The sequence below is a fragment of the Lygodium microphyllum genome, chromosome 3 (assembly GCF_053477565.2).
Source record: "Lygodium microphyllum isolate KBCC chromosome 3, Lygodium_microphyllum_v1.1.10, whole genome shotgun sequence".
Classification (NCBI taxonomy): Eukaryota; Viridiplantae; Streptophyta; class Polypodiopsida; order Schizaeales; family Lygodiaceae; genus Lygodium; species Lygodium microphyllum.
In genome coordinates, this window is record NC_141137.1 from 52,549,731 (window position 1) to 52,564,968 (window position 15,238).

Here is a 15,238-nt window from a genome sequence, read left to right on the forward strand (position 1 = left end):
TCAATTAGATATGGTTGTCCTTTGAGTACTCTATTTTGTGCCACTGCTATATATCCATATGCTTCTTTATATTAATCAACTTACTGAAGAGGGCATCTTGAATGGATTTCTAATCAGTAATGGTAAACAATTCTTAGTACAACAGTATATAAACTAACACCAAGTATGATTTTGCAATTAAAGATCATATAACTTGTCACACAAGGAGCGGTTATTATGTTTATAGAAGCTTTTATACAATATCACCATCCATCAAATGGTTATGTAAGGATTTAAGAAATAATCATCAACAAACAAGCAAATCATAAGCTTTCATAGCCGACTTCATTTCAAGTCAAGTCACTACTCTCTACATGATGAGATCTAGAGTCTAATAACTTCTTTGCAGTTTGCGATCATCTTGATTTGTCAATAAAGATGACCCAAAGTGCTTGCATAAATTAGCATAAAATACAGCACTTAGAGATGAGTACTAAAGGCTCCTGAAATACGCTCTACATCCTAGTAGTAGAATTTGATGAGACAGGATATTGTGTAATGTAGTCAGAATATTATGTTTCTATGCATCCAAACCAGTCAAAATCCAATAGAAGACGCTTCTATGCTCAATGCTCATATTGCATCTGCCTAAAGGATTCCATAAAAGTACTAGTAGGAATAACCACCAAATGCTCTCATGTGCACAAGGCTGGTCATCCATATGTGCAGTTGATATGCTTTAGAACTAAGTGCTTTGTAAAGGTTAAGACTGTTGTTCAAAATCAACTGAATTATCAACATGCTTTCATGTATGCTATCAAATATAAGCATCTCAACTTTTTTAATGTACACAACACTTGAAGCTCAACTGCTAGGAAACATCATTTGACCCGAGGATAAGCCTTGTCTCTTACTGTTGTTCTTTCACCCTTTGGTAATAAAAACCTGAATCGTCTCTCAATGTCAAGATAAGGCTTCATTGTGTTGATCCCAATGTTATGCTAACCGCTCTCAGGATTTTTGACAAAATTGGTAATATGACCTTAACAGGTAATTGTTGAGACTTGATAGTTACAAAAGTTTCACATCTAGCCGTCTTCCAAAGGCTTAAAAAGTTGATGCCTCATGGTTACAAAAGTGCACACTTACATCTTGCCATTTTCCAAAAACAATTATGGAACTGTCTGTAATGTATCCTTTCATTAGTATCTCATGCAATTCTAGGAAAAGCATTGAGTAAAATTTCTACATGGTATACATCTTAAAGTTGCTTAGATACATGCTCTTTTGTAATATCCTTTGAAGAGAATAGCAATTTCAGCATACATCTATCCAATAGAATGTACTAGGCATGTTTAAAAAGCTTCATGCTTAGCCAGTGTAAGTATACAGCAATAATAATAACGGGACCAGTTAAAGGAACCAACAAACAGTAATACCTGCAACAACCAAGAACCAATAGTCTTAGATCTCTTTGCTCCCTACCTCCCTCCCTCTTCATCTATGCTGCATTTGAAAGCCCTCATAGTCCTTTTTGCTTCAACATTAGCTTTAGAATTTCACACAATTAACTTGAATAAACTGAATGCATTATGCATGGTAGAGATTATATTGTGGGTATTGAAAGCTGCACCCCCACCCTTTCCCCTTTCGTTTTTTCCCCATCATGCAAAAGTATTTGCTTTCTCAGGCTGAATTGTATGGGTGGCAGCAGCTCCGGAATGGGATGTGGACTGCAGCATGAGGAGAATGTGAGGGTACAAAATAGAAGAAGAATACCAATACAGAGAGAGAATGGAACAGAAGGACTGAAACAAAACAAACACAGAGCATGGGAAGAAACAATTTGCACTGATTTTTAAGTGGAATGTTGAATACAATGTGGACTGATCAGTCCATGCACGCAGCTTGAGGTGTCAGTGAGGACACCGGATCAAGCTGATGACAGAGAAATGCCCAGGCTGATGGAGAGAGACTGCTGAACTTGCAAAACTGAATGCTGCGATGGGGGGGCTGTTTTAAATAGAGAAAGAAGCCCAAACCAGCCAACTTGCCCTAAGCATGCCAATTGCACACTAAAGGATTACAATTGATGTAGCTGCCTGCTCCAAACCTGATAGCCAACCCCATGTTGAGCTAAAAATGCATTACATTCTGATTATCTCTTTAAAACAACCCCAAAACATGTAAATGACCAAAAGTTTCATTAAAACGAGGAGCAGTCCTAGAGTGTCTATGTCCTACATGCAGAACCCTAATTTGGGAGGATCCTTCTACATCTATAAATAGAGGGCTGCCCACCATTCAGCCCCATCTTGTTTTGAAGATTTTCAGCCATCAGCCTTCACTCAGTGGCTGTCCAGTCTTCACAACTGCTGCCGCGTCATGATTAGTCCGTCCACTGTTGCTTGGCATGTACTCCTACTATTGGTGATTGCATCAAAAGCCCTTAACAGCTTGCATTTGCAATTCTAGCTGGCCGCCCTGCTGATTTCCTCCTACATGAACATCAGATTGCTGCCATTAGAACCATACTGCACACAACATGCAAGGGCTGTAAACCAAGGTCCTGCAACTAAATCAAAATCCCTATGAAAGCACTCAAATGCTCACATGCTGGCTTAGACTCATCCAACTCCATGTTCACAAGCTTACGCATGAGATGCACTTGATTCACTAGAGGCATATTTTCATAAGTGCCCATTAACTTTTTCCATATGGCATAAGCCATATCAAAACGCTTAATGTCTGTAAGTACATCATCAGATACAACCATTTTAATGTATCCAATGGCCTTTTTGTTGAGTCTAGCCCAATCCTCATCTGTCATAGCTATAGGCTTGGTTTCCAAAAGAGCATCATCACAGTCCTTGAGAAACAAAATGCCTTGCATCCTGCCCTTTCACAAATCAAAGCTAGTGCCATCAAACCTCTTGTTTTTAATAAGGAATTTAGTGTCACTGCTGCTAGAGACATTAGTGGCCATTTTTCAGCAAAAAGCCAATTACCAATGCTGTATTTTATGACAGTAAATATTAGGCTGAATATTCAGCTAATTTCAGCCCAAATTTTCAGGAAATAAGACCAAGATTTGATCCAAATACACATGCAGCAGTAGAAAGAATGACTTTCATCAACATAACTGAGATTTCAGCATACATTCCATGCGTACATCATTGTAAGTTGACTCCCACTTCAGCAATATCACCAAAAATACATTTGCAACAATCCTAGATCTGCAAATGATCACTAAGACTACTGCACTATGAATATTCAGCAATACATCAACTCAATAGGAGCTGCCTAACATATGTATTGCATATGTATGTGCCCAAAAGCACTTTTGATACACAAAAACCACCAAAATTCTTTGCAATTTCTCCAAAATCTCACAAGTGGGAGATAATAAACTTGAATTACATTGCTTATAGCACCAAGATTGCTTCAACAATGTCCCAAAGTGCATTTCACACATAATTTTGCCAAAATTCACAAATTTCAGCAAAAGGACCAAATTTTCACTTACCAATCTGCCCAGATTGCATTAATGGATGTTCTCGAGAGCATACAACAGGCAAAGTCAGCAAAATTTCAAAAAATTTTGCAAATGCCGCAAATTTCTTGGGTCTAAATGTACACCAATGTCAGTAAATTCGGCTCAACTTAGCAAAATTTCATTGATACATGAAAAGCCCCAAAATTTTCAAAGCCAATGTGCACAATTTTTGCAATTTCCGTGTCCAATGTCACTGTTATGCATAAACAACACCAAATCTAGGAAAAGCCTCAAATTTTTAGGCACTAATTTGCAGATTGTGCTTGCATGCACGAATTGGGGCTTAGGTAGATGTGACAAGTCACCCAAAAAAAATGTTGAGCTGACTATCATGAAGCTGTCACCTGCCATCGCCTGCCAGCCACAATGTCACATGCTACCGCCTGCCGTTACCTGCCAGCCACGCTGTCACCTGAACGCGACTGGCTGCTATTGACTGCCGCCTGGTCAGCCTTGTCACACTGACTACCACATGGTCTCCGCCTAGTCACTCTAGTCTCCCCTGGTCACGCTGATTGCTAGGGAGACACTGTTGCTTGCCTGCAAAAGCGACGACCTATAGTTCTCTTCGTGCATGCATGCTAGAACTGACCCGCACTGTCCTTGAGAAGCACACACACCTTAGCTGCAACTCTAATACCAGTTTGTTGGGATGAGTGCGTAGTGGGAATGCGAGTCAAAAGTGGAGTAGCAATAGTGTTGAGTGTGAGAGTGAGAGAATACCAAGATGAGTGTACAACCTTGTTATGGTACATGCAAAATAAAATGTATTTATATGTTAGGGTACAAATAAGGGTGTGTTCACACCCATATAAGTTTATAAAGATAGAAATTAAGGGACTTTACACCCAACACTACACACCAAAAGGAGAAACAGGAGAGGGTTTTGATTCATACGACTCAAACGGGTTGTACAAACTTGACACTGGGCCTAGATGGTATGAAGATGGGTCACCAATCATCCCAAATGTCGTACGTCCTCCTTGATCGGAGAGGTAGCAAGCCTCACCGACAAATTTGGATGGAGCAGCAAAGTTGGTAGGAGGGGGGGTAAGCTTGACTATACGTGATGTACAAGTACTCTCAAAATCCTCTGTCAAGAAACTGAAATTTGGAACAAGAGAAGAAAAAGAAGGCGAAGGTGGCGTGTTGTCTTTCCCATTAAGTCCATAATGCCTTAGGGTCTCCAATTATGGAGAAGCCTAATAAGACATCATGGGATCTCGAGAAGAAGATCTCGAGAAAAAGGTGTTTGAGATATTATGAATTAGTTACGTGTGTTAGCAGAGTATTTGTCAGCTCATGTGTGAGTCTGAGCTTGATTTGGGCTGGGCATTTTTATTAGGTATTTTAGGTTTTTTCTGGTGTGGCATTTTATGCCAGTGGAGCATTTTTATGCACCAGTCGGCCAGCATTAATGCTGTCCGACCAGCATTATTGCTCCCCACTTTTTCAGCCTATTTATACTCAGTGCTCCTCCTCAGTCAGTATTATCATCATCTTCACCATCTGCAGACTCTGTGGAGAGAGGAGCCAGAGCCAGTGCTAGTGCCCACGCAGCCAGTGACTCACTGTTGTATGCGATTGTCTCGTGTTCAAATATATGGATTCCATTTCCCGTGCATACATCTGAGTTCTCATCTGTATCGTGTTCTTTTCTTTTTGTCTTGTGTTTCAGCAGTTTATTTCAGCACATGTTTATGCTTCCACCGCTGCTCCACTTCTGACAACGTGTTGTTCGTGTACCTCGCACAAAACCGAGCCTTCACAATATCCACAGGATACTCTTTACAAGAGCATCAATTCTAATACAATGTGAAGATATGCTAGGGTTTGCACTAAGGAAATGTAGAAAGTACGGCCATGACTGAAACACAGACTCAGACAGTGGCATGCAAAACTCAAGTCCTAAAGGCAAAATGCAAAGCTCAAAACGCAAAACGCAAAATGCAAAAACACAAACACAAACAAAGAAGAAAGAGAACTCTGAAGTGAATGAATGAATGTTGTAAATGAATGAGAGAATGTATAGAATGCCCAATGGCAAAGCTACCCAACAACCGGTGGCTCTTGTGGGAGTGGGCTGAGGGAGGTGTCAATGTGTATTGTCCATTAGAGACAAATCTCGAGTGTAGCAACCACCAATCAGAGTAGAGGTTGATGAAGAAAATTGCTAACACAAAAACGACCTAATATAGATCATGGAAGTACATCATTAGTAGCAATGGGAGGCTGGGTGACAATTGTAGATCATGTAGAAATAGTCATTAGGAGCCGAACAACTAGTCGAAGAGGGTTGAAGGTTGAAACCCGCAAGACAAGGTTAGGGCTGAATGATGGGCAGCCTATCCATTTATAGACGTGGAAGGATCCTCCCAAATTAGGGTTTTGCATGTGGGACCCAGAAACTCTCTAGAACTGCTACCCGTTTAATGAAATTTTAGGCAATTTCGTGTTTTGGGGCTATTTTAAAGAGCTAATCAATGGATAATGAATTTTTAGCTCAACATGTGGTGGCAATGTTGTCTTCTTTTATGAAGAAACCTTTGCAGGCTCACTAGAGAGCCGCCTTGCACACTAGAGAGCCGCCTTGCACGTCTTGTGCTATTTACAATGAATAAGATCGTGTGAGATCATGTATGGAGAGGGAGTAACATATTGGATGCGCTAGAGATGATGATACTTGATGCTCCACTATAAGCTTTGCTTTCTCCCTTGGATTGGGAGCTATCTCATGGAGTAGCAAGAAGCAACCGACCGTGGTCTTATTTACTACAAAGGCCAAGTATCAGGCCCTTTACTCTATTGCTCAAGAGGTAATTTGGCTCAACTGGATGTTGGTGGAGACTCAAGATCGGCTTTCAATAGACATGATCCACAAAGCTATGTGTGAATAACCAAAGTGCCTTGGCTTTGGTGAAGAACCATGTTTCATGCTTGCATGAAACACACAAAGGTTGGGTACGTTTATATATAGGAGCGGATTGTGGATTCTGGGCTAGCAATGGTCTATTGTCCCATGTAGGACAATGCAACAAATCTCTTGATGAAGCATATCTCAAGTTTCTATGCTTCAACATATGAGATTGTTGGGTCTTTGGACACTTCCCAATGTTGAGCTAAAACATGCATTACATGTTGAATTAGCCTCTTGAACAGCCCCAAAAATGCTTAATTAATGAAAAACCCTAAAGTGGGGAGCAGTTCGAGAGAGTTTAAAACAGGGAGAAGCTCGAGGTCGCGAAACTTTCTATAAATAAGCAAGCTGCCCTCTATTTAGTCCAATCTCGTTTTTGCGAGTTTAGGCCCTCTAGCTTCATTGCCCACACCCCGTTCGCGAGGAAATCCTAGCTGAAGCTACGTGACCTTGTCTACACCCATCCGGGACCTCTTTCTAGCCTTTGTCACATAGTCCACACCTCCTACAACTATTGTCCATCCTCGATCGTTATTGATGTTCACTCATCTACTATTGCCAACTACCACATGGCACTCCACTGCTGCATTCGTACTTGCTGGCTGTTGCCCAACCTAGACAATTGCAGAATTTCTTGCATTTTCTGCAGCAAGCTTCCATATAAGCTGCCACGTCACCATCCTAATCTGCATTTTTCTGTAGGCTGTTGTATAGGCTACCACGTCATCAGCTGATTGCTGCGTTGTCTGTTTTTCTCTCACCTCTATGCATCTAACACTGATCCAACACATCATTGCTGCGTTTGCTACTGTTTGACATCTTGGAGGCTGCCTTGCTGTGTTTCAGCTGTCAGGAGTACCACACAATCTCCTGCTCATTACCTCTGCCTTTGTCCTTGAGACATGAGAGTTCGGGTTATAAATTTCATTCCTTGCACGGTTTGTCTACTGCATGAGCATTGTATATTCAGTATTCATTCATTCATTCAAATCTTCATTGTGTTCATTATCTCTAAGTTACCCTAACCCTAGCTATGTTCTATTGAGTTTATACTTTGTCGTATGCTTTCATTTATGTTTTTGCGTTAGGGTATTTCTTCACATGTTATCAGAGCAAGATTCTCTTCCACGAAACCTTTGCCTTTGATCTGAAAGCCCTTTTCAAGAAGCAAGAACAATAGGAGGGCAAGATGACTTTGAACACATCTTCACCATATCATGATCCTCTCAAGCCTAGCACATTGAGACATGAGATGGAGTGGACTTCACACCTTACTCCTCCAACTTCCGACATGGGCTACCTCTTTACCTTGGGCATGGCACCCATCTCTTAGACCAACTGTAGGCAGGAGACGATGGTGGCTTCCAGGGCTATGGCTACATATAGGGCTCTCTTTGATGGTACCACGAAGGTTATCTACTCGAGGAGCTTACTGATGGCACTTCAGTTTCCATGCGACTCTCCTACCGTTGTCTATTGTGACAATCAAAGTGCTATTGCCCTTGACAATCAATCCACTGGTGCTTTAGTACTTGCTACTTAGGATCGGCTTGGGTATACCCTCCCCTACTTCAAATTGACTAGGAGAGGATGATTCCCTCCAACTTTTCCTTCTAGTTTGAGAGGGGGTGGCTTTCTTCTCTTAATCGTGACAAGATACACTTTGTATCTCCATGTACATCATCAAGATGGCACGATTGTAAAAGGGCGCTTATGCAAGTGAACAATTTTCCTCGAGGGCACTATCCGAGTAGCACTATTGTATAGCATTTTGCACGAGCATGATTACACTTGCATTGCCTTTTACATAACTCCAGTGCATTGGCATTTTGTTCTTGTAAACATGTATTTGTATGCATTTATTCCTTTTCGGTCTTTTGGAGTGGTCAACTCTCGATCTACCATATCCATGAACATGGTAGTCTCCAAGGCAGTCTCCCTTGCTTGCTTAGCTTTACTAGCTTGCTTTCCACACACTTTTTTTGTCGTTCCACATACCTATCATATTTTCTTCACACACTTTTGCCTATTCCTTTGTCATTGACATCTAGTAGTGGTAGGGATAGCTTGCTTATTTTGTGAAGGTCATGGATATGTGGCCATTAGTCTCCTCTCTGTTACTTAATCAACCACATGCCAATTCTGGGAAGTACCCATGTAATTCGTGTGGTGTGGACATTTTAATAATGTCTCACTTTAGTATGTGTATATCTAGTGTCGTGGATGGCATTAAAGTAGTGACACTAGGGACTAGAGTTAGTAACTTAACTCTAGTTCATTTTGGTAGAGGGCTAGTTAGGTTTAACTTAGGTTGTACCTATCAGAGTGAAGTAATGCGGAAGCGAATAAACATGACAAAGAGTGAACAGAGAGAGAAGGGAGAGAGAGAAAGAGAGTGAAACGCAGAAAATCTGCAATGAAGAATGTTGTATAAGGATACAGAATTATACACGGGTGCAGAGAAAATATCTGTATATGTCTCCACCTCAAGGATCTCGATCTCCGTCAGCCCCGAGAGCAATCTCTGCAATCAATAAGCTTAAATCTTTTAGAGACAATGCACAAAGACTGCTAGAAACTCGGCCTATTTATAGACTGAAAGCAATGCCCATAAATGATCAAGTCAGCTGCATTAAATGCAGCCGACTGATGCAGTTGGATTGCTGCCACATGGCATTGCTGACGTGGCTGCATCCAAGAAATGACTCTTAACACCCTCTCTCAGATCCTGGACAAGGCACCAAACGGAGGGATCTGGAGTGTCGGTGAAGTAAAGCCTGGGGAAGTACCTTCATAAACAAATTTGCAAGATTGTCTTCGATCTTATAGTATTCCACATCGATGGTTGCATCCAGAAGCTTCTTCCTGATGAAGTGATATTGGATCTCTATGTGCTTCGTTCGGGCATGGAATACAGAATTTCGTGCCAAGGCAATGCAACTCTCATTGTCGCACTGCAAAATAGTAGGACGAGTCTGGGGGCAACCAAGCTCCTCCAACAACTGCCAAAGCCACACAGTCTTACATGTGGTAGAAGACGCAGCCCAATACTCTGCCTCAGTCGAAGATAGGGCTACCGTGGGCTGCTTCTTGCTACTCCAAGAGATAGCACCAGCACCAAAGGTAAAACAATAACATGTAGTAGACTGCCTTTGATCCACGTCGCTAGCCCAATCCGAATCACTCCAACCTGCAAGAACAAGATCAAAAGCACATGTACCTGCTAGATAGGAAATCCTGAGGTCAAAGGTCCCCCTCAGAAACCGTATCCTCTCAGCAGCCTGCCAATGCACCTACTGAGGTGCACTCATAAACCCAACCAAGAGACCTACAACAAAACATAGATCAACCCATGTGTTGAGGAGCCAAATCAATGATCCAATCAGCTGATGGTAGCCGGTAGCATCTGCCAAAGGAGAATCTACGTGTGAAGTGGCCTTCCAGTTCGGATCCATAGGAGTAGAAATGGGCCTCCATCTTAAAAGTCACCAAGAGCTCTTGTACATATCTCTACTGAGAGATAAAAATTCCCCTCTGAATCTCATAAATCTTGTGGCCCAAAAAAAAATGGAGAAGTCCTAAATCCGTCATCTCAAACTTCTAATGTAGGGCTGCCTTTGTCTCTTTGACCTTCTGGGCATGATCACCTGTAACAATCAAGTCATCAACATACAAAACAAACAACACACAACCACCCTCGAAAGGGTGCACATAAAGCTGTAGATCAGCCCTAGAGCACTGATATTCCAACTTGGTCTAAAGAAACAAAACAATCTTCTCGTTTCAAGCATGCAGAGCCTGCTTCAGGGCAGAGCCTGCTTCAGGCCATACAAGGCCTTCTTCAACCTATAAACCTTCCCATCTGAGGAACCAAAGCCAAGAGACTGCTCTACATAGATCTCCTCCAAATCACCATGCAAGAAGGCCGACTTTACATCCAACTAAAAGACAGGCCATCTCCAATGACCAGCCAAGGCAAGAACAGCACGAATAGTCGCCATGTGAGCAGTAGGGGCAAAAGTATCATGGAAATCAACACCTAGGCACTGTGTGAAACCTTTAGCAACAAGGCAAGCCTTGTGCTTGTCCAAAGAGCCATCACTATGGTACTTGGTCTTGAAGACCCATTTGACACCAATCACCTTCTTATGAAAGAAACGAAGCACAACGTACAGAGTGCCATTCTGCCCAATAGCCTCCAACTCAGCTTCCATCGCTTTCCGCTAATGATTAAACTGTAAAGCCTCCTTCACTGATGTAGGCTCTCTATCCTGCATAACACGAGACATCAAACAGTAGTTAGAGCAAACAAGCTCCATAGTATGTGCCTGGTGCCGTCATGACTTCCGTGGTCCATCCTGCGATTGCCACTCCTCAGGGACCCCCTCAATCCCTAAATCTCAGAGCGTATCACGGGCCCAACAAAGAGGAGGCCGAATCCCACCCCAGTGCTCTCCATCTGTTGAAGTTTTTGAAAGGTCCATCGTCAATGGAGGACCAATAGGTGAAGCCGGTAGCTGGGTAGTAGGCTCCTCATCCAAAGAAGAGTCCTCAAGAGACATAGGCTCGAAAGGAACAGTCACTGGGGCCTAGCTATCACCGGAATCTCCAAGTACAGGGTTATCCTCACCCCCCTCTGGGGCTAGAATCTCCACGAACCGAACATCACGGCTCGTGTAGACATCCCGCTTAACAGGACCATATAATCGATAGCCATGAGATTGCAAGCTATAGCCCACAAACACCTGTCTTCTGGAAGTTGCTTCAAATTTGTCACGCTATGTCTTGGGGATGTGAACATAAGCATCACACCCAAAAACCCTGAAATAAGAAACATCGGGCTTTGATCCAAAGTACGCCTCAAAAGGAGTCATACCAACAACGGAAGTAGGGGAATGATTAAGGAGGTGAACTAAAGTAGCCACAGTCTCAGCCCATAGACACTGAGGTATCTGACGATGCTTCATCATAATACAGGCCATCTCGATCACACTGCGATTCTTCTGCTCCAAAATGCTATTCTCCTGAGGGGTGTTTGTATTGGAAAACTCCTGGTGTATGCCACAATCTGCACAAAACCGAGCAAACTCATTAGAAACAAATTCTCCATCCTTATCCGATCGTAAGGTTTTCAGCTTTCGCCCGATCGGTTCTCCTCAAAGAGCAACCAATCCTTCAAGCTGAAGAAAGCCTCTAACTTCAGCTTCAAGAAATAGGCCCATGTCATCCTGTTGTAATCATCTACAATGAGCATGAAATACAAACTCCCTCGAAGGGATTCTGTCCTTATTGGTCCATAAAGATCGGTGGAAACAAGCTCCAAGGGTGTTGAAGACCGCCTTGAAGCCTTACTGGGAACAACATCACGAGTATGCTTCCCACTGATGTAGGATACACAAGGCTGCTCACTCACCACAATATCTGGCAAACATCGAACAAACTGGTCCTTAGACACCTTCCGAAGATATTCATAATTGAGGTGACCAAACCGAGCATGCCAAAGCTCGGACTGAGTTTGGGAGGTAAGAAGAAGAGAAGTCAAGGCAGAAGAAGACTGCAACTTATAGACTCCATTCTTCTTATAACCTGAAGAAAGAACTATTCTCGATCCTCGATCAAGAATCTGAAAAGAATCCACATCAAATTCAACCAAGAGGCCAAGGGCACAAATCTTGTGCACCGAGAGAAGATGATACCCCAAGCCAGCACATAAAGTACCTTAGATGCATGGGCACCACCACGCCCATTTGGAATAAGATGCATGTTGCCCCAGAATAGACGAATCATCTCCAATAAGAATCTGACCATGAGAAGGCCGCAAATGAGTAATACCTGTTGAAGGAGGAGTCATTTGCCTAAAGGCACCACTGTCAACAATCCACTCCCGAGTAAATGGGGCGGTCAATGCAACATCAGAAGCCGGTAGGGCCGAATCCTCAACCACCTCCAAATGAAGGAAAGTAGCTGATGGTGGAGCAACCACCGCTCCAGAATCCTTTGAAGATTTCTCCTTCTTCTCCTTCTTTTTCTTCTCCTTGTCGAGGCAATCCTTCTTCCAGTGACCTGTTTTGCAACAAACGTGACAAGTAGACTCCTTGTCTTTGTCCTTCTTAGATTTGTCTTCCTTCTTCTTCTTCTTTTGGTCCTTCCCCTTCTTCTGAGAGGATTGACCAACCAAAGCTTTAGATTTCGAAGCATTGGTTCCTTTTAGTTGCTTCTCTTGGTCCAAGACCACAGGAACAATCTCTTTGCATCAAAGAGTCTCAGACCGCCCTAAAGCAATCAAGGCGGAATAAAAACCACTGAAGCGAGGCGGTAACTGTGAAAGGAGAGTTATTGCCACATTTTCAGAAGTGATCACCTTCCTTGCGTTTTGAACCTACATCTGAAGTTGCCTTAGCTTGTTATATGCTCCCACATGGATGATAACTTGTTGACACTCATAGTCCTCATTTGCACTTCCAAAGAAACTCGCTTCATGACGGCCATCCAATTATATATCTGATCCAACTCCAACCATATCTCCCTAGCCACCGTTAAATGCTCTATATGAGAGATAACAGCTATAGTACATGAGAGAAATAAAAACAAGCGAATGAGATCATTGAGTTTATCCCAATGTGTGTGAGCCTTTGCCAACTCCACCTTCTCACTAGAAGAGAGTCTAGACTCGTCTTGGAAGAAGGACGATTGATAGCCTCCGTAAGATGCGATAGTTCTCACCATCGAGCTTTTGATCTGAAGGAAGAGCCGGTAGGACAAGCACCTTCCGGTCAATGATCGCCTAAAACTCCATCTCGGCCTCAGAAGACATCTTCACCTACAATGCTTGCACAAAACACAAAAAGCAGCCCCCTCTGTTGACTGTGAAAATACAACCTGCTAGGGCTGAGGTTCGCTCGTCCCATTCCTTCTTTACCCGCCGAAGGTGATGGAAAGGTAAAATCTGTACTTGAAGGCCAAAAACGCAGCCTTCTTCCTTCTCAAACAGCAAAAACAACAACTTCAGCAAATCTTCTCGTTTCTCACACGCCCACGCTCACCTCAACCTTGTTCTAATGCGCAGCCCACCTGCTCGCACTTGAACGCTGAAAACGCAGCCTTGTGTTGCACTGAAAACTCCTCTTCAAATAGGTCCACCCTAGGTTAGTCCTTCAATGCTCTAATACCATGTCACAGTGAAGCAATGCAAAAGCAAATAATCATGACAAAGAGTGAACACAGAAAGAAGGGAGAGAGAGAGAAAGAGACAATGAAACGCAGAAAATCTGCAGTGAGGAATGCTGTATAAGGATGCAGAATTATACACGGGTGCAGAGAAAATATCTATGTATGTCTCCACCTCAAGGATCTTGATCTCCATCAGCCTCGAGAGCAATCTCTACAATCAGCAGGCTGAAATCTGTCAGAGACAATGCACAAAGACTGCTGGAAACTCAGTCTAGAAAGTAATGCCCATAAATGATCAGGTCTGCAGCCAACTATTTAATGCAGCCGCCTAATGCTGTCAGACTGCTGTTGCAGTCTGACTGCTGCCACGTGGCACTATTGATGTGGCCACGTCCAGGAAATGACTCTTAACAGTACCTTCACTCTATCTTTTTAGTTCAGTAAGTACACTCTACTCTCACTTCAGCTCACTCATTGTCACTGTCTTGTTTCTCTCTCCTTCTCGCATTTGGTATTTAAGCAGCTCTTGCACAAGTTCTGATCAGCCAGTGCCGCTTCGCCCAAGGTCCTGCTGCCACTAGCTTCTGCTCAAGCTCCGTGTGAGGAAGAGAATAGCTGCTAAAGACAAAGTTGCTGTATACACAGCCGCTAGCACTGCCTGTTCAACCACTTTGGCCCAACATTGGCCAATACAATTGCCAGACCCACCGACTACTCCTGCTTGCACAGCCAAGTGCACCAACTCAACCTGTAGGTCATGCCAGCAGCACCCATGCTGCTTGAAGCACTGCCTGCTGTGCCAGCTCTGACCACTGCATTCTGCCCTACAGCACCAGTTTCGCTGTCAGAGACACCAACGCTAGCACCTGCATGGTTTGCCACCTGTACCTGCTTGGTTTGCCACCCTGCGCTGCCTGTCTTGCCTAGAGGAGCCACTTGTTGCACTCAGTCAGCATACACCTACCTGGTCCTGCACCCCTGTTGCTGAACATAGTGCTCCAGCCTACCTGGCATGTTTACCTCTAGTGCTCCGCCTACCTTGCCTTCTTTGCTGGACACAGTGTGAGCTCCAGAACCAACTTTGCTTGGTTGTTCTGCCCTGCCCTGCTGCCTCCTGGCCACCGCTATTACACAGTCGCTGCCTCTACCAGCCAATGCGCCACCATCTCTTGCCAACAGTCTATTTGCCACTGCCATTGCCACCACCTGGACTGCATGTTGAGCTGACTAAGCCGCCACCGAGTCTCGAACATTGTGTATGCTTCCCAAGGTGCCCAAAATTTGAGGCTTTTCATCGATTCGACTTCCAACGTGTGAATCAACACTGGACAACCCGACATTGTGCAATTTCTTCCCGATTTGTGCAAGAAAATTTAGGGCTTGCTGGTCTAGGGGCTTTGGCATGCATGATACATCACAAGGTGGATTCTAGATGTTGTTCATTGTTGGCACACATCCCGAGGCAACCTCTTTGCAAAAATTCAAACTATAAGGTATAAATTTTTTCAATTTCCTTGAAATTTTGTGAAGAAATTTGGAGCTTTTGCTCGACACACATTCCAAGGTAGAAAACAAGTGGTACAACCACATTAAATTGCTGTAACAATCAGATTGGA

At 43.3% G+C, this 15,238-nt stretch overlaps 1 protein-coding gene across 1 annotated transcript in view; it reads right to left on the reverse strand.

Moving 5' to 3' along the window:
- Positions 1–864: 864 nt before the first annotated feature.
- LOC148038332 (uncharacterized) overlaps positions 865–15,238 on the reverse strand; it is a 30,125-nt gene continuing 15,751 nt past the window's right edge. Inside the window, exon 3 of the mRNA XM_087670722.1 lies at positions 865–1,418. Coding sequence (XP_087526848.1) covers positions 1,325–1,418 — 94 coding nt within the window. The 3' untranslated portion in view covers positions 865–1,324. The remainder of the gene's footprint in view (positions 1,419–15,238) is intronic.